Source organism: Capricornis sumatraensis, chromosome 8 (assembly GCF_032405125.1).
Source record: "Capricornis sumatraensis isolate serow.1 chromosome 8, serow.2, whole genome shotgun sequence".
NCBI classification, from domain to species: Eukaryota; Metazoa; Chordata; class Mammalia; order Artiodactyla; family Bovidae; genus Capricornis; species Capricornis sumatraensis.
This window is the reverse complement of record NC_091076.1, coordinates 37,897,659-37,922,248: the sequence shown is the minus strand read 5'-3', so window position 1 is coordinate 37,922,248 and position 24,590 is coordinate 37,897,659. Positions and strand designations below refer to the sequence as shown.

The following is a 24,590-nucleotide window of genomic DNA, read 5'->3' as shown; positions in this document are numbered from 1 at the left end:
TCTCAAAAGTGAGAATACCATCTACCATTTAGATTTATAAGCATCAGAGTATATGTAATATGCCTACCATATAATAAGTGCTAAACACTGACTTTTGTTGTTTTCTAATAGCCTGTCTCCTCCAGTAGATGGCAGAAAAGACTAATCTTGCATCTCAGAGTGCCCAGCTCATAGCAAGTGCCTTCTTCATGTTTTAAAGAACAGAGTGATGAAAGACAAAGGAAAAGGAAATCACTTTCTGAAGGCACTCAAGAAATAAAGAGATACAAACTGGAGTTTCTTCATCATTCTATTTATTACATGTATGAATATTAACATCTCATGGCATCCATCTAATTCAGTCAAAACCAACAAAGGAAAAAAGGTTAACCATGTTTCAAATTAACATTCTTACAGATTCCCCTGTAACTTAAAATAGAAATATGTTCATCTGCATTAAACTGACAAATCTGAAAAATGTCATTTAAAAAAAAATCACCTTTAGTATTTAAATATATTTGTTAATCTTTTGATGGCATCACTGTCCAAGAATAAAAGTTGCTCCATTAGGTACTTTTCAAAAATGGACATCTGGATGGTTCTCTCTAGCTGGAGATACATAGATATGCAAATATGTCCTATTTCATTTAAAATTTTTTTTTCAAATCTGCCTTTTCAATTTGAGAAAAGTCCCACAGTGCTCTCGCCACAACCCCCTTTTGAAGGATAAAAGTAATTCAGACTTTGCTTTAATCATGGGAAGCTGCTGGAAAAAAATCTTATGTTGAGGTTGCTGTTTAATTCCATTTTCACCCAATAAAAAGTACAGAAACACTGTCTTTATTTGATGGTGTGCATAAATATTACACTCCATTGATAGCAAAAATATTTTTTATTTATAATTTACAGTTTCACAAGTGAAAATCGTACATTTTTACACATACAATTTCATTTTGTTAAATTTGCACACATCTACAGAACTTTCACACGACAAGCACCTGAAACTGTGCAGGCAGTAGGAAATGCAAATACTAAAATGTATTTATTAACCAAATGATAGCTGAAGGCCCTGCCTCAGCTAGACAATTTATATAGACATGTCTATATATACATAAAAATGTCTTCACCTTCTAGATTTCAACAGCAGCTTTTTTTTTTTAAAAAGAAAAACATACCTTTCTCATTTTATTTAAACTGACTCGACTGTATCATTTTCTGTTTTAATTTCAGTGGCTGTTGCTATGCTTTCCTCTGTGCAAGCTGGTGGAGTATCAATTCGTTCTTCCTTAACTTTGGGACTTTCAGAGGGTTCCTGCAATTCGTTTTTGACAATGTTCAACATAATGTTCAAGGGATTTTCAACTGGTGTCTTGCTGGGAGATGGTGTACAATCAAATGAAGATGTCTACAAAATGAAAAACCCTTTTAAGTACTGACAAATAACACATTAAATGACATTTAGTTTTATAAGACCCTTTTATGGGCAAAGAAACACACATACCAAATGCAATTTAAAAACCCTGCTGTCCTGCAAAATATGCCATAAAGGCAGCCAATTACTGAGCACTTGATTTTTATCTACTCAAGTAATGAGATAAGGTAAGAAAAGCAGTCATTAAGGCCAGAAGAAGTTGATTAAATGACTAGACATGTTTCTGTATTTTAACCCCACTATAACCCCCTACGTATATCCTGCGATTTGTGTGTGACTCCTAGTTTCAAATACTCTATCAAAACATCCTGTAAAGTCTAATCTTTTGATGATATAAGTGTATCTTCCAAACTGCCCCTTGAACCTGTGAAACAAATATTCACTGAGAGTTAATATGTTTCACTGTTTAATTTAAAAAAAAAAAAAAGATCACTACATATAGGAAAATTTGAACTTCTAAGGTACATACACTGGTGTCTTTTCGTAATTCATATATGATAATTTAAAAATTATTCCTATATGTGGCTGAGTAGGGTATGTAAAAGAAGTAAATGTGACCCATTACTTGTACAATATTATTAACCATCATGAACCTTCTCATTTTTAGTCTTCCTCACATTTCTCTCAGCCTAATGCTGCAGTAAGATCAAGATTCAAACGAAAAGAATGCAAGGAAAATGACACAAAATCTCAACAGACCATATCAATCTATCACCAATATTTAGTGAACAACCTAAATGCTCCATCAAATCTAACAGCTCAACATATCAAGATTAAAATAACAATGCTGATACAAAAAATTTATAAATGAGAACAAAGAGTAACCAAAAAGAACTTACATTTTGATAATCTTCATAACATGATGGATGATAAATCTGAAGCAAAAACAAAAAAGTTTAAGTATTCACATGCATGCATACTCATTTCTAATGGACTATTCTGACAAAATTTTCTTTTTAAATTTAAACCAGAAGGAAAACTATCATTGGAAAGGCAAAATCACTTGGTCAGAAAAACAGATAAAAACAAAATTTTCATTCTGATTTTTCTTAAAGCTTCCTTTGTATATTTAGTTAACATGATATAGTAAACTAGTTAATATATGAGTTTTGATGATGAAATATAAATTCAGATCAAAATAGTGTGATTAAGCAGAAGACTAGCTAGACTCAGAAGACCTAGTGCTGGATTTATCATTAACTAGTTAGGCAACCTCTTTTATAAAATGAGTACAAGACCAGATGATTGGTAAAATGCCTTCCATCTCAAATACTGTGACTCCCTAAAGTCAAATACTTAAGAAATACTGCTTTTATTAAAAACCATAAAATAAAAACAGTTTTCTGAGAACTATCCCTACAAAATTAAAAATTTTTAAATCTTAACACTTTCTTATAAAGTACATCATAAAGAGCTGAAAATTACCTTTCCATCTACTCTAATAGCATTTTTTAAATGCCATTCCTCCTCCTCTTCATCCCAGTACTGTTCAAATTGCTCTTGACAGATTTCACAACTCTAAAAATAGAATCATATAAAAATGAAGTTTATGTAACAACACATTTAATCCCATTAAGTAAAAATAAGCAAACATTTTGTTACATGGAGAAAACGAGTTTTCTGAAAATTTAAACAACGTTCAAATATATAATACAAAATAAGACCTAAGAATTTTGCATTCTTCCATGTAAAATTAGTTAATATTTCACTGCTCTCATTTTTGTATAAAATGCAAAACCAAACTCAAAAACACTGAAGAGTAAAGCTTATAAGAAATCTTAAAATCATTAAAGAGGGATGTAAATAAAAGTTATATGTTTATGGTTACTTACTTAAAGGAAGTGAAAGGCATGACCAAAGATAGAAAATTTAATGTTTCCCTTTTACCTCGACTGCTCCTGCTGGTCCAGCCGGTACACTCTGGAACTCCTTTTCTTTAGCAGCCTCCTGAGTTTTGAGTACAACTTCTTCATGTACCTTTTCAAAAAACTGGCTCTTTGCACGTTCTTCCAGATCAGCTATTTCCTCAAATTCTATCCAGTCCTTAAAAAGAGTTAATTTAAAAAGAGTATATTCATTTGTTTCTAAATTCTTACTGAACACCTTCAATATAATGCCATTTCAATATAAAAAGTTCATTCTTCTACAATATACTTTAATATTATTTAAAATTTTGTCATCTCTATGAACCCCGTAACTAATAGACAACATAAAGCAACTAATGAACAATTAAGATCTTAATATCAACATTCCACTACCTCTACAGTTACAACTACTTATGCAAGTAAGATAAATTTCATTTACAATTTACCAAAAAAAAAAAAAAATCAGTCATGGAAGCTTGGAATTTTAGAGCTGGAACAAACCTGTGTTCTACTCTAATACAAGCAAATACATACTCTTCAAAAAAAAATTTTTTTTAATTAAAAAGGCATTTTATATTCTAGGGGTCAAATTTTATTCAAAAAATTCACTAGTACTCATCAATTAATTTACTTTTAGAAATATAACTTAAAGGCTAAAAGTTCAGAGGCACATGAATTACTTACTGTTAAACTGTAGTACCAACGCCTATGAGTGACTTTTCTGCTTACATCTTTTTCAGTTCTATTTTGTCGATAATGCCAGTCCAAGTGATCTGCGTATACATCTGTCTGTGATGTTGTAAACCTCATTCCACAGGAATAACACTGAATACCAGTGTACAGTCGATTTATAACACTATCATAGCGTCTATTTTGAAAAATACAGACATAATTTTTAGTTTTGATAACATGGTTTAATGGCCTTTAAAAAAAAAGGCAGTTATAAGTACTTCAATTTTCCACATTTTAATAATGGTGAAGCCATTATTATGTGACAAAATAATGTTTCAGCCTAGAGCTGGTTGAGACTTACTATCTAAAGATCAATAATATTCTCTAGTATTGTATCACTGACTGTCTTTACCTTACCTTTGGTTAAATTTTGGAACATGGAGTCTACCCTCTTATCAACAGACCTGGCTCAGTTACTTATTTCCCTCTAGCAAATAACAGAATGATCACTGGCCCACTAATAAGGCAATACTTGGCCTATTCTTCGATTAATGTCAGTATCATGGTGGATATGGCAGAACAATTCAGGTTCACCTTTCCAGAACTTCACAGTTTTGAATAACTGTCCCACCCTGGTCTAAAGAATAGGGAAAGAGAAACTGCAGTCAGCAATAATCAGTTTTTTTTTTTAAATTCTAGGCTCCCTATTTGGAAAGAAATAGGAATGCAGAACAAGTAAGTGAACAAACAGGCCATTAAAAACTCTAAAAAAGTTTTTAAAGTAATAGAATAAAGCAAAGCATAGTACACTAGTATTCTGTATACCAGAAAACAAAATATTTAGAGGCATAATATTACTACTGAATAAAAATTTAATGAGAAATGGTTTTATAACTATATAGAGGAGAGCTGGTAGGACAGCAGAAGACCCAACCAAGTCTTCACTTTCAGGAAGTCAAATTGTCTAAATGGGATAAATCAAGATATGTACTAAATCAGAAGTTCTATTTTTTTTTATGAAGTTGCTCAACATAATGGATCTAATAAAGCAACTGTAAATGATTTTATGTAAGTAATATAGGCAATAAAAAAATGAAGATATATGCACCAAATGTTAACACTCATGTTATCAGCGTTAACACCAAATGTTATCAGTAAAGTGGGAATTGTAGGTAACTTTATTTTCTGATTTTATTTCTGTAAAATGAAGTTTTAATTTTTTAAATCCCAGCCTATAAAAATCTCATTTTCTTAACTTCAAAAGCATGAAGAATAGCAGTAAAGAAAAAAAGTTATGATTAGGAGAAAATAAAGGTAAAGACATGAGTGACTTACTAATACCTAATACTCAATCTCCTTATACTTGCTATAAAACAGTAAGAGGGGTAAGATGAATGGCACTAATGATAATAACCACTGTTAGAAAGTCACCGTCCCTTTTACCTTAGAAAATCAGAGAACTAGATTACATACTGTTTTAATTCTTCAATTGTAAAATTGGTAAGATCTGGAACATCTTGATCTTCATTTTGATCTTCCTCCTCCTCAGCAGGGGGCTGAGCAGCAACTTCATTTACTTCTTCAATTGAAAAGAACAAATTTCTAAATACCAGTTTCCATGTATTCTTTATAGCGGAACACTAGAGTGTTAAAAGCATATGGAGAACCCCATCTTGTCTACTCAGGGCTTCTGATCTTAGGTTAACCGGCCAAGGAACCTAATACATTTATTTTGATAAGTGATATTATGTTTGATCTGTTAAAAGTTAATCGTTATGAAACTCATTAAGTCTAATTATTTTTATAGCCTAAAATAATATAGAACTAGAAAAAGTCTGCACATGGTATTTGCAGGAATATTTGTTAACTGATACAATGTCCACTATAAAGCTAACAGTTCCATGTTAAAATATTTTTAAGTTTCATTATAAACCAGTTATATTTAATTTTCAAAAAACAAAGTATACCTAAGAATTCAATTATTGTAAGAACTCTTTATCATAGAACATATCATTTTATATCATGTCTTTATAACTTAAGCTTTGTGTAGATGAATTACAGATCCATACTTACGTGTTGTAGCTGAATCAGGCTGGGACAACTTGAGAATTCCTGTTTTTAGCAGTTTTGAAAATAATTCATTTACGTCCACCTGACTGAGATGATTATCAGGATAAGCCTTAGGCAGGGCTCCTTTAAAAAAAATAACACTCTTAAAAGTAGAAGAGGCAAACTGTACTAAACATTTTAAAAACTTTTTTTTAAGATATTCTATCAATATTAACTTTGAAAAAAATCTTAAGATCAGTGTAATTACCAAAACTCCTAAAAATGTACTTTGCAATTTACGTCAGCAAATCATCACCTCCTAAAAATCTATTTACGACAAGTACTGAAACCACAAATATTTAAAGGGACATTCCCTGGTGGCTCAGACAGAACCTGCCTACAGTGCAGGAGACCAGGTTCAATTCCTAAGTCAGGAAGATCCCCTGGAGGATGGCATGGCAACCCCACTCCAGTATTCTTGCCTGGAGAATCCCATGGACAGAGGAGCCTGGCAGACTACAGTCCATGGGGCTGCAAAGTCAGGCACAAATGACCGACTAACACTTTCACTTTCGTGTATTATCTTAAAAAACCAGTATTACCTACTGTTGCCCAATTAATCCATGCCAAAGAAAGGCAGAGGACAGAAAGCTTAATGCTTCCTTCTATGCAATGTAGCACCACACCTCTAGATCCAACTTTTCACCCTTTCAATTCTCTATTCTTCACGTAACTATATTGGGAAAGGTAGTCTTATACAGATGAAGTAGGCTACCATCTCTTAGCACAGATTTCCAAGAGGAAAAAAAAATAACCAGAGCCTACACAGAAGTACTCCTGCCCAGCTCCCCAACTCCCCCGCCTCCCCATAACTACCCAGGGGAACTAATGCAAGGAGATGAGCCATAAGGCTCAGAATATACCTACCTCTGTGACCTGTACTTAATCACTGCCCTGGGAAAGCAGCTCTAACTACTGCTGAACAGGCAAATTACTGAAGCCCCAATAATTTGAATAAATGAAACAAGAATAACAATATTCTCCGTAAGCTCACTGGCAAGGAATCAATCCAATTCCATATTTGGCTAAGCACTAATTTAAAAATTATAATTCTTTAACTCAATTATAAAAGACAAGTATTTTAATGTTTGTGTACCATTACTATCCATCTTATTTACCACACCTTTACACAACAGTTCTGAACCACTAAAAAGTCCTCTTAATGGGAGAAATTCAATTTGCATCCACAATACAATAAATGTGAGCAAACTCAGGGAGACAGTGAAGGACGAAGCCTGGCACGATGCAGTCCACGGGTCACAAAGAGTCGGACATGACTTAGCAACTGAACAACCACCACCACAATACAATACATAATCTCTGCCCTTAACCACTGCATACTCTTTACCAGGTGGTGCTACTGGTAAAGAGCCTGACTGCCAATGCAGGAGATCTAAGAGATGTGGGTTCAATCCCTGGGTCAGGAAGATCCCCTGGAGAAGGAAATGGCAACCCACTCCAGTATTCTTGCCTGGGAAATCCCATGGACAGAAGAGCTTGGCAGGCTATAATCCATAGGGTGCACACAGAATTGGACACGACTGAAGCAACTTACCATGCACACACTCTTTACATGTAGCACAGTGCCTTGTGTACAGTAGGCTAATTAATGTCTGTTGAAATGTCTGACTACATGAATAAGTTAATTACAACAGTCATTTCACACTAGTTTAACATTTACATTTCATTAGAATTAGTTATTTATATGTCTAGGAATCCTAACTAGCTGATCACATGTCTGCCAGCAGCCAAGTCTAGTGATCAAGAACATGAACTGTAGGAAAAAGAGCCAGGAATCAGACTCCTGGGATTCTAACTAGAAATTCCACTTTCTGGTTGTGTTACATGCTAAGTTGCTTATCTGTGCCTCAGTTTACTTTCCCAGGGACGGCAGAGCCTGGTGGGCTGCCGTCTATGGGGTCGCACAGAGTCAGACATGACTGAAGCGACTTAGCAGTGACAGCAGCAGCAGTTTACTTTACTTATAAAAGGGCAATGATAATTGTTCCTACGTAAGGTTGTTATAAGGATTAAATGAATTAATATTTATAAAGGCACTGAGGTATTTGGCAGTATATATAATATTCGCTTAAAGAAAAACAGTCCAAGTGAAATAAGTCAGTGAAAAACAAATACCGTAAGGTATCACTTACATGTGGAGTCTAAAAAAATACAACAAACTAGCAAATATAACAAAAAAAGAAGAGAACACAAGAGAACAAATTAGTGGTGACCAGTTGGGAGAGGGAAGAAGGAAAGGGCAATATAAATATAGAGGGTAAAGAGTTAGGAAGTACAAACTATCAGGTATAAAATAAACTCAACAATATATCGTACAATGCAGGGAATATAGTAAATATTTTACAATAACTATAAATGGAGCAAAACTTTTTAAAATTGAGAATCACTATATTGTATACCTATAATTTTTTTAAAAAACACAGAAAACAAAAAGCTTTGACAGTCTCAGATTTACTTTTCTGTTCATTTAGAAACAGGAATAAGAGGTAATTCTCAGAACAGACCTGGAATTTCAAACTTGGGTACCCAATGATGGTGTCTAGTTTATCAACCAACAGATGTAACTGAACAACTATTTAAATAAAAAAAAAGTCTACAGATCCTGCTACACTAAAAAGCTCTTAGAAGGATAAACCTTATTAAAGTTATCCTAGCACAATGCCTAGCATACAGCAAATGATCAATATCTGTTTGAATGACTAAATGAACAAGAGTATGTTTACTACAAGGGAAAAAATATTTTAAATTTTGAGAAAAAGACCTTGAGAGAAGCCAAACACTGAATACTTTTTATATCTCTTTAAGTTAAAAGACGAAGGAAGGCATATCTAACATATTCAATAACCTCCAACCCAGGATATAAGATGTGATTTCCTCTGTGACATTGCTATGCCCTGTATACATAAGCATCCTAAGGTTGTTAAAGCAAAAGAACACTGACAGGTTTTGTATATTATCTCATACAAAAAAGAGCAAAACTTAAGAGTTGTTGCACAGTATCTCATGCTACCAACTCCAATACAACAAACCCTCCACTCAACAAGAAAAACTGAGTTCTCAAGGAAAATACACTAATATAGCACTTTACAAGTCACAAAGTACTTTTGCATCTGCTATCTCATTTGATTCTCTGAAAAAAAATAAAGAGTCCCGGGCAAATCCTGACATTTATCATATCCTATCTACAGAGGAAAAATCTGAATGAAGCCCAGAGAGGCTATTTGCTTATATACACTCTGCCTACATGTACAGCAGCAGAGTAGAGGTTCTATCCCTGCTCTTTTGACTTTAGAATCCTAATACTTTCCTTCCCTTTTCATTATGTGAAAATAAGAAAATACTAATCCTGTCAGTCTAGCAATTGAAAGCAAAATGTTCAAATTAATTTAGTTTCTTGCGATGATACAGCTGAATAATTAATCCATAAACTAGAGTTTGGCTAGGACTTTACTTGTTACTTCGGAACCTTTCGAAAACTCTAAATTTGTACCCTTTAATAGAGGCACACTAGACCATGTTTCTGAAAATGGCTGTTTTAATGATTCAGAAATAAAGCAAGTACCACTATAATTTGGTTAAGTTAGCTCTCAGTATATTGACTTCACAGCAATTCTTACTTACATATTTCCATTTTTCACCTATTAAAACTATAACTTCTTTTTTTTTTTTTTTTGCCTGCATCACGTGGTTTGCAGGAGCTTAGTTCCCTTACGAGGAATTGAACCCTAGGCCTTCAACAGTGCAAGTGCACAGTCCTAACCACCGGACCACCAGGGAATTCCCTAAAACTTATTTTTAAAGCCTCAGTATCTACTATTGTTATTGTATTCATAACACTGTTATGTTTCACCCCATAGATGCTTATCATGGACATCAGCTAGGAAATCACGGAAGTGTTTTTCTACTTCTCTTTCAGCATGTTGTGTACAATTATTACTTGGGCATCCATAAAGACATATAAATGAATCAACTTATAACATGATGTCCCCAGTATTCACTTAATGTTTACTGGATCATCACATACACACAAAACAAAAATTCAAAGTATCAAATAACTAAGACTTCTGCGATTTGTCACTGATTTCATTTTATCTCAACACAAATGTCACATTCCTATCCCAACCTCTAGCTGCCACCTAACAAAACTCTTTTTGTGGTCTATCAATCCTGGCTAACCATCTATAGTTGTAAAGGGGATTAATGTGAAAACACATCAACAATGCAAACAAGCAAAGAAAGGAAGCAAAACATTCCTGTCAGATTAAATTTCTCTAAATTGCATATGCCCTCTCAAAATTGTCATCTTCTAAAACTGGCAAGGTAGCTATTCAATCAAACAATAATTATTTGTCTTTTGAGAAACACAAAGCTCAGAAAGTTAACATACCTGAAGGATTTTGAACAAATGCTCCAGGATTTTGTGGATGAACTGGCAAAAATTGCTGTCCTTGGCCAAATGCTACTGGCTGAGAAACACCTGTCAGAACCTTTAAGAAAAATCTTGGTTTTAAGATAGTTTTTTCTCTATTTTAACTAAAATCTTAACATTCAAATTACCAATACATTAAAATAGTCACAGATATCATAATGGTTTTTATGATAATGAAGATGTAAAAGTATGACCTGACTAGTTCTTTCACTTCTAAGGCTTTCTATAGAAAAGAATAATACCTTCCCTTTAGATTTTTCATAGAATTATAAGAAACTGAGAATGGATGTGAAAGTTCTTTGAAGTTTAAGATACCCTGCAAACTTAAGGTAGCCAACAACTAGTGAACTGTGTGACCTTACACAAATCACTTTACCTTGCCAGCACATTCTCTTATTTTACAAACAGAAAAGCTGACATGCAGATATGTGACCTATACAGAATCATAACAGCCAGTAAACATCAGAGCTGAGGCCAGAACTCCTGACCTGACTTCTTTACACATTTCAGGAGCCTGCTTTAATTAGCAGCCTGAACTGCTTTATGATCATTCTGTTAGCCATCAAACTTTGAGTTCCAAAGTAGTCTGTAAACATTTTAGGGGACTGTTAAAAAATAAAACAGCCAGGAAACAAGTACTGTATATGCATACAAATATTGTACTCAAGAGTGAGGTAGGACATCTGCATACTGCTACCATATAAACAAGTGTTCATTTATAAGCCTTGTTCAGGATTCCTCTGAACCTTTAGTGGTACGTATTTTTTCTTATGTATGAAACCCCCATCAATTCTGTATAATGTAGGAGCAAGACTAAGTCAAGTCCCATTCTCGAGTATCTTATTGATTACAGTATCATTTAAGAACACGTAACAGAGTAAATCTAAGGAGGCCAATTGTTTTCTCAAGCCACTGGATATGGACAGAAGGCCGCTTTCTTAACAATGATGCTTACAACATGCTTTAAAAGCTTTCTTGTTTTAGACTTTCTTCCATGCAGTGTTACTAATATAAATAAATTCATCCTAGTAAGAAAGTGTCAGTACCTGGAAAAAAGTAAATCTAGCCCTGGAGAATGTGAACAGGCAAACAATAATAGTCATTAATATCAACCGAATTAATCACAAATTACAAGCATACAGCTTTAACATTATTTCAATATGCATTTTAAAATATATGCAGAAGTTAACATCAAACAACTCTATTTGACTGGAATGACAGAAAGGTAGTGAAAAGTAAAAAGAGAGGAAGAAAAAGAACTACAGACTGTAAAAATATTTGATTTTCTTGTTTATTTAACTCAGGCTAAGGAAGTTCTCAAAGAACAGTCTTTAAAATCAGCTTTATGGTTACTTAAAAGCTTATCAAGGTTTAACAGTTGTATAATGTAGCACAGGTCTATGAAACACACACAACTGTATCATTCTTTAATAACCTTTGAAGCCAAAAAATAAAAATCAACCCATAAAATGAAAAGCCATAGCAGGGAGGCTATGCATATGCAAGGGCAAGGGGTATATGGGAAATTCCTATACTCCATACCTCAATTTTGCTGTGAGCATAAAATGACTCTTAAAAAAACAAGTCTATTTAAAAAAAAAAACAAACAAGATTTTGTGGGGTAAGGGGAGGGAGATTCGGAAGGTTCTCTAGATCCTGAAAGAACTAAGATCAATTTTGGATTTAAATCACAAATTTCGGTTCCTAAAGACTGTCATCCCATTTTCTCAGCAGTGGGGGTTTTAAAGTACACTAAATACTTCCTCCGAAAACAAAAATTTACTAAAAAAAATTAAATCTTTAAAAGCCCTTTCCAACCCATAAACTATATCCTAAAAACCTTTCTCAAACACTAGACACATTAAAAATGGTTCACATAACTTTAGAATAACAGACTTACCTGTTGAGATGCCTGAATATTTCCTACTGTTATTGGAGCAGGTAAATTGCCAAAGTTGCCAAATTGAGAACTCTGAAGATTCTTCTCATCAAAATAGTGTCCAGAAGCTCTGTTAAGGGGATTGGAAAAACTCTGGTTTCCAGGGCCATGTGGTCCATTGAAATTTGGTCCTTGAGGTGAGTCAAACATTTGTTCGTGTCTTTGGAACTGTAGTCCTTGGGATGGGGCATTAAAAGCATTGCCAGGTGGATCATTATATGGGCCAGTCTGATTGAAAGATACTGACTCAAGCCTCTGTGAAGGATGATTGTCAAATCGTGTGCCTTGAAGACCAAGAGGAATATCAAACCTTGATGCTTGCTGGTGTTGTGGGCCTTCAAATCTCTGAGGCACACCATCGAATCTTGGTTGAACCTGCTGTCCAGGAGGTCCATCAAACCTCTGTGGGCCTGGCTGACCAGTTCTTTCAAATCTAGGACCTGGCTGACCGTGCAGTCCATCAAATCTTGGCAGGAGTGATGACTGACCTGGCTGCCCTTCAAACCTTAAAGCATGACAACCTTCAAACCTCGGACCACCTTGACCCAGAGGTCCTTCGATTCTCAGGCCACCTCCTGGGACCGAAGGACCCTCAAACCTCATTCCACCTCCTTGTTGGACTAACGGTCCATCAAACCTGATCCCAACCCCTGGCTGACCATGTGGACCCTCAAACCTAAGGTTCCCACCGAGTTGATTATGTTGTCCTTCAAACCTCATACCAGCTACTGACTGACCATGGGGGCCCTCAAACCTCATTCCAACTCCCTGCTGTAACAATGGGCCCTCAAATCTGATCCCACCTGATGGCTGACCATGAGGACCATCAAACCTCATTGCAGCTCCTGAGGGACCATGACCTCCCTCAAATCTAAGTCCACCTACTGGCTGACCTCGAGGATTCTCAAATCGAAGTCCACCCACAGGCTGACCATGAGGTCCCTCAAACCTCAGACCACCCACAGGTTGACCCCGATGTCCTTCAAATCTGAGACCGCCCACAGGCTGGCCCCCTGGCCCTTCAAATCGCAAACCACCTGCAGATCCCTCAAACCTCAGACCAGGGGAACCTTCAAATCGGAAGCCACCTCCTCCTGCTTGACCAATCGGACCCTCAAATCGCAGCGGTGTCCCAACTGGTCCTGGAGGACCTTCAAATCTCAAAGGACACCCACCTCCTAACTGGCCTTGTGGTCCTTCAAATCTCAAAGGGCCACCTCCCCCCATCTGTCCTGGTGACCCATCAAACCGAAGAGAACCCGGTGTAGGAGGTCCATCAATTCTAGGGCTTAATTTATTAGGTCCTTCAAAAATCATCTTGGCTGGGCCATCTCTCGCTACTGATGGCCTGCTAGGTCCATCGTATAACGGTCTATCTTCAGCTAAAGCCGTAAGTCGCTGATTTGTATCAAGGCCGGCGAATCTTGACGCAGGGCTATCTACAAATGGTTTGTCTGAATCTTCATATCTAGGTCGTTTAAGTGGAAAACGATCATTGAATGGTGATCTCTGCTCTTCTCGTACACCTTTTAAAAGGAAAAAAAAAATTATTTCCCTGAATCTGATAATTTATATCAAATTATCTTAAAATATTCTTCCTATATTCTTGTAAATATTTATTCAAAAACACCCATAACTATCTCACTATCAGAGGGGAGGGAAAAGACAGCAACAAGCAGCAGGTAAGAGAACGCCCTCTAGAACCAAACACACTGGGGTAAAAAAAAATCCCCACTCAGACAATTTACTAATTATTTGACTTTGAGAGCAAGTTATTTAACCTCTCTGGTCTTGTTTCCTATCTGTAAAATGGGTATAATATATACTTCATTGGGTCACTGTGAGGAATGCATCAGATTACTAGTTTAAGTACCTAACACACAGTTGACCCTTTTAGTATTAGCTCCCTCCCCTTTGAGGGAAAAAACTGAAACAAAACAAACAACAAAGCAGTAGTCTGAACAGTCACAAAAATCCATCCCCACTTAGCTTGTTCATTTTCCCTTCACTGCTGTGTGATTCAATAAGTATAATCTGATTTAACTTTTTCTACCTTTAGAAGAGACTTGCTCGTCATGTCTTCTCCGGCCCTCATGGGGTGAAAGATTCTCAGCATAAGTACGACTCCCAGATATAGGAGAAAGACGTCTTGCTCTTTCACTAAATTGTTCTTTTCTGTCAAACTGTGCTCCACTATTCCTACTTGCATGTTTACTTTTGGATGGCTCACATTCTATTCCAGACAACAAGGCATCAGTCAAAGGGTAGTCAAAAATATCAGGATCTAAGAGATCAAGTCTTGGAAATGAATGCTGAACCTGTGTCCTTTTCAGTTTTGCTTTATGTTCATAGTAGGTTAATTCAGCATCAGATAAGAGAGGTTTCTTTTTTAATCCACCTTTATTTTCTTCTGTAGGACTATCCCGTACACTGCATCTATGTTTACCTTCTTGATACTGAAATAGCTGTCGTATTTGATGCACAACAACAAGGAACTCATCCTGTGTAATTTCACCAGATGCTAAACGTTCACTCGTCTGCATAGGGATGATAAAAGGAAATCAAATATTTTAAATATAAAAGGACTTACAGAAGTTACAGACAAAAGGAGAATCATGACTACATGGGAGCGTGGTAGCTACCTTTTGAAGTAATTCTCTTTTGCTTGCAACAGTTAACTCTTTAGGAATCTGAAGATTGGCATCTACACTTAATCGATGCTGCGGCTTTGGGGCTCGAGGTGACAAAATTCCTTTAGTGCTTGACCAGCTCTCCCTATGCCTTAGATGAGGAGCTTTACTATGTTCATCACCCTGTTGTAAACTGAAACCATAAAAGGAATATGTTACTTTATAAAAAATACTTAAATACTCAGGACCATATTCAAAGATCCTTAATAGGATCTGGTTAAAACGAACACACATCATAAAAGTTAATTAAATGATTAAGAGCACAAGATCTGAAGCCAGGAAAATCAGATATAAATTCTGATTCTTGTGTATCCTGGATGTGCCACCTTAGGTAGATTAGTTAACCTTCCTAAACTTCAGTTTCCTTTATCTGTAAGGTAGCAATAATAATGGTACTTAACTTGACAAGGTTTTAAGAATTAAAAGGGGGGGAGTACTAATTATACCAGTAAACATTATCAGTATACCCAGTAAACATTATCCAGTTTTTAAAGTAACACCATGTTTTTAAAGGTACACATTATTCTACTTGATTAAAAACATTAACATCCTACCTTTTATTTTCTTCCCAACCGGATTTCCATCTTTTGGTAGACTTGGAACTTGGCCAATTTTCTACATTCTCCTTTGGCTCAGTGCCTGACTTGGTAGAATGTTGACCTGCAGTCTCTTGTGGTCGTTCCTCTTCAGTCTTTTTTATGCGCCTTGGATCTCGAACATCCTGTTTAGTACTTCTCTTTGCACTTCTTTCTTCCCTGGAAGGTGTAAACTCTTCCATGTGTGACTGTTTAACTCCTGACTGGCGAATCTTCCCAGCTTTGGGGGTTGAGGTTGGAGACATACTCCTTTGCCTTCGTTTGGGTGACCGCCTGTCCCTTCTCTTGGGAGAATGTATAATTGGTGACCGAGACTTGGGTGATCGCGATCTTGATCGCTTTCTAGTACTCGATCTCCCTGGTTTTGTCCCCTGCTTTTCCGATTCTTCCGTTATTGTATCCTGTTTTTGTACAATGCCATTTATGATCTTATTTCTACTTCCCACCAGTCTGTGTTCAGATGATTTCACGTGCTCATCTTTCTCCTTTTTTTCTACAGTTTTTCTCTTGTCCTTTGTATCATCATCTTTGCTATCAGTCTTATCCTGAAGATGTTTTTTTAATCTTGGATCTCTCTTGCTCATATCAGACACCCTTGTACTTTCAGAGTCTTGATTTTTCAAGTCTTTTGTGTGGGATAATTTATTTTTCAAAGGTGACGGTGATTTAGATTTAGATTTGGATTTAGAATCCAATTGGTCAAGTTCTTTCTTGGTTATTTTTTCACCTGATTTACTTTTTTCTTGCTTGGATGAATTCAGTTTTTCAGAGGGTACAGTTTTACTTGTCTTAATATCAGATTGGGTCAGTGTGTTCATTAGGAATTCTTTCCTGTGACTTTGATCTTTTCCATGAGAAGAGTGTTGACTCATCCTATTAAGACGGGGATCCCGGTTAGTTCCTTTTGTATCTGGAATTTGTAAGGACGGACCTGGACGACTTTTCTCAGGCTGCACAGGAACCTGATGAGGAGCTTTAACTGCCATTGGGGGAATCTGTGAAACATGTAATTTGGATGGTGCAGATCCAGGACCTAAGTTGGATGTCTCCTGCTGAACACTAAGAGAAACTGCCTGAAATACAAAATATATGTTCATGTTACAGCTGTGAAAACATTCCAACATTATTTTCAGTGCATCCTTTTGGTATTTTAAGTGGAGATAAAAATAAAAGGAGAAAGATCATATTTATTTATGTAGCCTTGTTATTTCTTCCTGGTTCTCTACTTTGGGGTTTTATAACTTTTAGGTAGAATGGGGAAAAAAAATCTTCTAATGGCTTTTTTTTTTAGTAGCCTTCTAAGGAACCTGCTAAAGATTTCTGCTCATGAAACCTTAAGTTCACAATAAACACTAGGCAAAAACATTTGCCACAACATACCATCTGGGGACTGATATTAAGAAGTTAACAAAACTAAGATGCTATCTCATAAGACAGCAATCTTTTTTGTCTTTGTTTTTGAAAGAGAATAGTGCAGTGTATATTCAAGTGAGTTCTATAATAAAGTGAAAGTCGCTCAGGCATGTCCAACTCTTTGCAGCCCCATGGACTGTAGCCTGGCAGGCTCCTCTGTTCATGGAATTCTCCAGGCCAGAATACTGGAGTAGGTCGCCTTTCCCTTCTCCAGGGGATCTTCCCCACCCAGGGATGGAACCCAGGTCTCCTACATTGCAAGCAGATTCCTTATCAGGTGAGCTAACAGAGATTCCTGAGTTTTACGATAAGGATACAAAAATTTGGCCTAAAAAATATACCTTAATTTGCAAAAAAAAGGCAAAACAAATACACTGTTAACAAACATGTTAATACAAATACTAAATAATTCCACCTCCATAAGAAGGCAAATTTAAAAATACTGAAAATACCAAATCTCCTTTACTTACCAGTTGTGCCTTAGCTTGCTCAAGTTCAAGCTCCAGCTTTTTCTGCTGAAGTTCTAACAGCTGCTTTTGTTTTGCCAGTAATTGCTGCCTTATTAGCTGCTCTTGAGTAAGATTCTTTTGTATATCCGGAACAATAGGAGGAGTGGAGATGCTAGGGGAACTGACCACTGTGCCAGGTGTTGAAGATTCTTCAGGCTACAAGAAAAAATAATTTGTTTAAAAAAAAAAATCACAGCTCAAAAGGAAGTAGCTAAGGGGGAACTAAAAGTTATGAGTTTCTCTTTTAATAAACACTATCCATAATTTTAAACGGCTAATCATGTTTAAAAGCACAGAAAATTTTCAGAAATTTAAAAACCAAAATAAATACTTTATGGACTAAATAAGGACCATACTTATCTTAAAGGTACTGTGAACCTGGGGGGGGGGGACTTTCTAATTAAACTGATTCAGCACTGCATATTCTTGATACTTTTTCTGGCAAGAAATTTTAGAGAAGTCAAAACCTGACAGTTGAAAATATTAGTTATATATCATTTATGTTAAAACTTACCGATTTATTTAAAAACTTAGGATTCACATGGATGCTAGATGTATTCACATTGGGGGGCAGAGGTTTAATAGGCCAAGCAGGATCTAACGAATTGACTCTGACATCCAGGGCATAAAGTTTCTTCAAAGGAAATATTTCATCCCATGTGGAACGTAATTTAAATAAACTTTTTCTAGTATTTTCATCCACCTAGAACAACAGAACAATTCTATGGCTTGTTAAGTTACTATAGGATATTTTATATATCAAGTATAATGCTACATCAATCTCAGTTCTACTTCACATATAGCACACATACTTATCATTCTTATATATAACAGTAATAATTTAATAAAATTGTATTTGCACATATTTTTTAAAAAACTGTCGAAAAAAAAAGACCTCACATAGTATTCCTAATGTAACTTTTACTCCAGACAAAAATATAAAACAACTAGAAAGTAGTTTATCTAATGACTTAAATTTTAAGTTATTTACATTTAGTACAAAGTTAAAAGTAAAACAAAACTATTTAACTGATTTTATGCATTGCAATATGGTTAGTACCTATGAACAAGCTATTTGTAGTGTGGTAGACACCTGAATAATTTAAATTCACAAAATTTTACCCACTGGTAAGCTTTAGTTTTATATAACATATCTGCTCATGCTTTAGTTTCATGTAACTTAACTGCTTATGCTTGTGATGAGCACAATAATACTTTTTTAATTACCATCTAGAGAAATCTAGCACTTGGGAAAACTGAATTAGATTTTTAACTATATTTGAATCTTCAGATATTTACTACAGCCATTTTCATCATCTTCAGTGTTAAGGTCTAGTTAAGAGTCAGTGAAAGTATTCTACCAAATACCCGAATGAATTTGAACATCCTGAAACTGAAACCAAGAAAACTGGTTTAGCATCCCTATTTCTATAATGCAAAGTTCGTTTCTCCTTAAAGTCCCAGGCAAGAAGGATTTAGTAAAGGTCTACAGTACTATTAACAAGTTCTATTAATACAATTTGAAATATGGCTTTCCAAATTTCCTCTGCATATACTTACTTAGCATTTATTTTCTCTAGGAACTTAAAGGGAAAAGAGTTACTCAAGTAGCAACTACACATTTTCTAACAAACAAGTAAAATCTAATAACCAGTAGTTCCTTCTAAATAATCCCAATTCTCCAAGCCTGACAACTATAAGATTACTCAAGATACCTAAAATTTAAGAACCATCCATTTTTTGGTTAGAAACAGTATTTAAACCCAAGTATCTTATAAATGTCCTTTTGCTCAGTGTGAAAGATGAAGCCTGACAGGAAAAAGAATTACTTCAGCAAATCCTTTGTCTTCCTCAACATAACTAGATTAACCAAACTATCAGATACAATGTTACAGAAGGAATTTACAATTTCTAGGTAAAAGAAACTAACAATCCTTTCTTCTAAACTCTAAGAAAGGTCCAGAATTGGTGCATGGGGGGTAGGGGGTGGGGTTACTTCCAAAATAACCTAAAGCATTTCACTGATCCACTATTCACATATCTCATAAAATATACTTGAACAAAGTAACAAGAGTAACACTTCCAGAAGAGAAAAAAAAAAAAATCAAGTTTCAGGAATCACAGGTTGACACACACTAGCATTAGGCTTTTTAAGAAATAGTTAACATCCTAACACCAGAAACCTAAACAATGACATTGGAAGTACTCTTGACAGCTTCAGATCTTTTTGCCTACATTCTAGTGATGAAACAGATCTTCTATCAAATAAACACATAAAAAATTCTACAAGCAAACTCATCTGTTTTTGAATGGATGTTAAAAAACCTAGCACCCACTTTAGGTATAAAACACTAACTTTAGCCCAAAAAGAATAAACATTTCACCACCCAAGAAAACCCAACACAAAGGCAAGAATTTATTTAATCAGGAACATTTTTTTAAAAAATTCAAATGTTTCTAAATGTGTATATACCTTTTCAAACACACAAATAAATGTTGCAACTAGATTTTTAGTAAAGGCAGTGAGATACTCTCTTCCAACATTTTTCACGATAGAATCCATAAGGTACATAACAGGAAGCTTCTCTGAGGAGGGAGCCTGAGTAATAAAAAGAAACTGAGAAGTTTAGTATAATGTCTTGCCACCAAAGAATTACGTTTAAAAATGAGTTTTTAAGCTACAATACAGACCTCTATTTTGTTGGTATTAAATACTTTTGAATCAATATTAACCTTTATGAAATTTAAGTGTTCAAGTTCTCACCTCTTACAATGGTCTTTAGTTGAGCATACAAATTTCAGAATTAACCGGAAAGAAAAAAGTCTCTAGTACCCTCATTTAACAATCAATGGAATTTCAAGTTTGTATAGTAAAAAAAAATATGTGTTTAAAAGTGACCAAAAAAGGGGGTGGACATTTTCTGCAATCCAAGTGTAAGCTTTGTGACCCACATTAACTTTGATGTACCCAGACTCAGTGAAACAGTTTTCAGACCTCTGGCCCTAGGCTTTTATATGTTAAAGTCTATGAACCCTTGTTACCTGTAAAATCATTAGGATTATTTTTCTATAATCCAATGAACAAAAGAAACTAAGTACACTTCACATATGAAGTTACTGACAAAAAAAAAACTTTTAAACTTGCACATTAACATGCATAAAAGTGCAAGTTGTTACTGATACAAGAAAAACTGGATGGAGCAGCCGCTGAGTCATGTAAGTCAGGTTGAACTTGACTCTGGAAACCAGGATTTGTCCTGAAGATTTTCTTCACCGCACGGACTCTCCGTCGAAATAGTTTTCCTCTGACCAGCACAAACCAAGGTTCTAAATTTGTGTAGGGCCTGTATGATGACGCCGATACAGCTGGCCCTTTTCAAAGCAAACAAACGTTGCCCCCGCTCAACTGTAAAGCCTACCCATCACTGGCTTTTAGAAGGCACAGCAAGTTTCCAGAAAGCATCAGCAGGTTCACAGACTTGTTGAGGAGCATTAAAACACACCACATAAACCAAGTGTTAACTCCCACTCCACAGGAGCACCCACGATTTAAAACAAAATTGACCCCATTTTACCCTTCCCATGTGTATAGGAATCTTAACCCTGAACAACTTACCCAAAGCTACCTGTAGCTAGGGTAAGCTCACAGTTCTGCAGTACACAATACCACCATTATTTCACAAAACCAATTGCCCATACAAGTGTGTGGAAGTGCTCCTGCTTCTGATAACTAAAGTTGACTAAGGAAACCTTTGAATAACTTTGTATGAAAGTTTTTTACAGTACTAATAAAAGGGTTTCACAAGGACATTGCATGTGGGTAAACTATTACCAACATGTCAATTGCTGTACTGCTGTGTCTTTATCTTACCATGTCATGTTTTATACCATTTTAGTCATTGTTGTACTTATGAAGAAACAGGCTCTTTAAAACCAGAATCTGTTCAGTAGGCTAACTTTTTATTGTACAAGTAAATGAATCCTTATATGTAATATTTTTTCACTACTACTGCCTCATGGGAGGAGTCAAAGTGTGAATCCTTAAGTTTAGTAATACTGAGACACTAGAGGATAAGGACACAAACATTCACCTCCAGAAACACAAAACCAAGCCAGTTTGCTACCAAATGACAGAAAATCCCTCCCCTCACCCTTGCCCCCTTCCCTCATTAAGATATTTCCCCAAAGTGACTGTTACATCTTTCCCTCCATCTGGCTTTACAAAAGTAACCAGGAAATGTGTGCCAAAAAAAAATTCAGCTGTCTTTCATCAGCAAATAGTCCCATCTATTTTCACCACTGTGTAGCCATACACAAATACAAATTTTAATGTGGGCACTATATTCAGCATTTAGCTTTCACTTCTCGAAGGTCTTCTGGATCCTTTTAAAAACCAGCAAGGAAACGGTTGAGTGACAACCTGAGCTGCTAAATATTAGGCTCTGTGGAATATTAGTAACCCCAAAAATACGAGGTAGGATTTTAAAAACCAATGATATTTTCTTTAAAAACGCAAGTGCACTTTTGTTTTTTTAGAAAAGGCATTTAATGTTAAGCCTTCAAAAAGGCAAAAACTTAAGTTTTCACGTCCAACATGTTTGTGGTATCAATTAAAAGGATGTTGAATATGAGGAATGCTTCCTTTTAAAATCTCATACTTTCAAAAAAGAACAAAAGCTGTTTCACACAGACATTCACAGGAAAAGGTGAATAAGGACTCGTATTTGAGCTGTCAGACTGAGCATGACAAACTTGTTGGGGCTTAAAAAAAACACCCTTACTTTTTGTCCTCTTTAAAGTATGAAAGGACCGCCTGAAACCGTGTATCTTGTGAACACATTTACCCAAAAGAGTGGACAGAACCTATAAGAATGAACCCAAGTCACTTAAAGACTTTTGTTTAAAACACACAACCACGTAGATAAAAATAAGTCTTGGAAACAAATTCTACACCTTACAAAGGTAAATAAAAAAGACAAATACATATTTCATATGTTTTATTCACAAATTTTATAATACCAGTCACACATTTCAAAACCATTTATTAAAGTCAGACCACTCAGTTTTACACTAGACAGAAACCGCCTCTAAACAATATATTGGTGGTTGTTGTTAAAGTGGCCTTTAAAAAGGGGTTCACTCTGCTAAAAGGAGGCTGATCCTGATCATTTCAATCACTAACTAGAAAAAAAACTAAACCGTAAGTACAAGCTTCAAAAATAACTTAAAACGTGTTACTGGGAAGCTTTCAAAACTCATTACGATAACTAAGTTTAACAGTAAAAAATGACACATCGCTCCCACATGAATCCACAGAAGAGGAGAACTATAGGGAAATATAGGGTGGCAGAGGACCACTACTGTCAAGGGGTGAAGCAAAGAACGTCTTCACTCTGAGGGAAGGAAGGGAGGGGGAAAAAAGGAGAAAAGGAAGAGGAGGGACTGAACTTTTCAAAAAAAAAGAAAGAACTACAAGTACTTGTTACCCAGTGGGCCAGTTCTCCACCTACAGGTTGGATAAGATCTCCTCCCCACCCTCTTCAACCGCACCCTCGACCCCAATTTTCCCGGATTTGGGGACAAATGAGACCTTCCGACAGGAGAATGTACACAAGTTCTATCTAGCCGCCCCCACCCCAAAATGGGGATGACGGGTGTGAGCAGCTGCCTGGCTGGCAGAGAATGGATTCTCCTCTCTTCCCTTTCGCATCATGTGCTTTCCAGGCGCCATGTTGGGCTCCTAACAGGCGGCTGCTCCACTCGGGGCCAAGGCCCTATTCCCACCCCCCAACAGCTCGCTCCCAGGTCCCCCTTCACCTCCTTCCAACCCACAGAGCACAATTACCCAAAAGGGCTCGGGGAGGGGGGGGCCGGGAACGGGGAAAGAATCACTCCCCACCTTCCCGGGGCGGGGGGGTACTTCAAAAGGCTTTAACTCTTACTTCCCCACACCACGAACTGCCTTCCAGTCTCCCCCTCCCCAACGGAGCGCGTGTGTCGGGATACACGAGGCAGTGGCCTAAATAGGGAGCTGGGGAGCGGAAGTGGGACTCCACCCTTGATCCTCCCCACTCCCTCCCCCCGAGCGAGGCCCATGCTCGAAGCCTGGGCCAAAGACCGAGAGCCTGAGTTGGAGGTGGGGAGGGTTGGAGAGGAGGAACACCGTCCCCCTTCGGATGGAAGCGAGACCTGGGATGAGGCTGACACTAAAATCAGGGAGTATTAGAAGAATAGGAGGCTGCGGGGTGTATAAAAACCTTGGCGGTTTGGGCCTCGATGAGAGAGACGATCTCCTTGGCGAAGGGCAGGTTCTCCTCGGCTAGAATGGTCAGCATATTGATGTGCGGTTTGCTATTGAAGGTCAGGTCTTCGAGTGACGACTGATAATCCCGACAGGCGTCCTCCCGGGCCCCCGCAGTACCGGCCTCGGCCGGCGTCTGCTCTGACATTGCGCCGCGGCCCCCCTCCGAGGTCCGCCGCAGCTGAAGCTGAAGCCGCTCTGGATACCCCGCCTCCCTTCCGACTCCTCTCTTCCTCTCCCCGGGTCTCTCGCGGCTCCGGCTTCACCACATGCTGACCGCGGAGGGGGGTTGGGGGACGACACAGGGGGAACCTCGGGTATGAAACGCCGCCGTCTCACGGGTGATCTCCGTCCACTTCCAGCCGCCACAGAATCTTCTTTCTCCACAGACACAAAATGGCGGCGGCAGTGACGGCTCCAGCTCCGAAAATGTCTGTGTTCCCAACCGCTGCGTCGTGCGAAATGAGCTAGGGGAGGGGAAATGTGCGGTAAAGGGGCGGGGCCGTTGATAACACAAGGCGCGATTGGCTCGCCCTGTAACGTCACAAGCCCCGCCCCCGGCCCTTCCGCCGAACGTCCTGGCACCACCTTCTTCTCAGGAGCCTACCCGGGCTTTCGCAACATCTCTTTCTCAG

General features: G+C 37.0%; 1 protein-coding gene across 4 annotated transcripts; it reads right to left on the bottom strand.

Moving 5' to 3' along the window:
• Window positions 1-319: 319 nt before the first annotated feature.
• On the bottom strand, window positions 320-24,386 carry PCF11 (PCF11 cleavage and polyadenylation factor subunit). Of its 4 annotated transcripts, none has more exons than XM_068979151.1 (16): window positions 23,912-24,386; window positions 20,128-20,253; window positions 18,169-18,357; window positions 17,616-17,810; window positions 15,691-16,805; window positions 15,089-15,269; window positions 14,500-14,983; window positions 12,408-13,972; window positions 10,466-10,565; window positions 6,022-6,141; window positions 5,422-5,527; window positions 3,961-4,144; window positions 3,299-3,454; window positions 2,837-2,929; window positions 2,251-2,286; window positions 320-1,384 (listed from the first exon to the last, which is right to left on the bottom strand). In XM_068979151.1, exons 1-16 carry the CDS (start codon window positions 24,101-24,103, stop codon window positions 1,169-1,171), a joined length of 5,058 nt encoding a protein of 1,685 aa, XP_068835252.1. In that variant the 5' UTR covers window positions 24,104-24,386; the 3' UTR covers window positions 320-1,168. The 4 variants fall into 4 exon arrangements, with proteins under 4 accessions (XP_068835252.1, XP_068835253.1, XP_068835254.1 ...); XM_068979152.1 differs by having other exon boundaries at window positions 5,422-5,524; XM_068979153.1 differs by having other exon boundaries at window positions 14,893-14,983.
• Between the last annotated feature and the right edge of the window lie 204 nt (window positions 24,387-24,590).

Coding starts and splice junctions, on each gene's coding strand:
- PCF11 (XM_068979151.1), bottom strand. CDS start 24,103: ATGTCAGAGCAGACGCCGGCCGAGGCCGGTACTGCGGGGGCCCGGGAG. Junction 15,270..15,690: donor GGTTGGGAAGAAAATAAAAG/GTAGGATGTTAA, acceptor TTATGGTTTCAG/TTTACAACAGGGTGATGAAC. Junction 3,455..3,960: donor GTTGGTACTACAGTTTAACA/GTAAGTAATTCA, acceptor ACTCTTTTTAAG/GACTGGATAGAATTTGAGGA.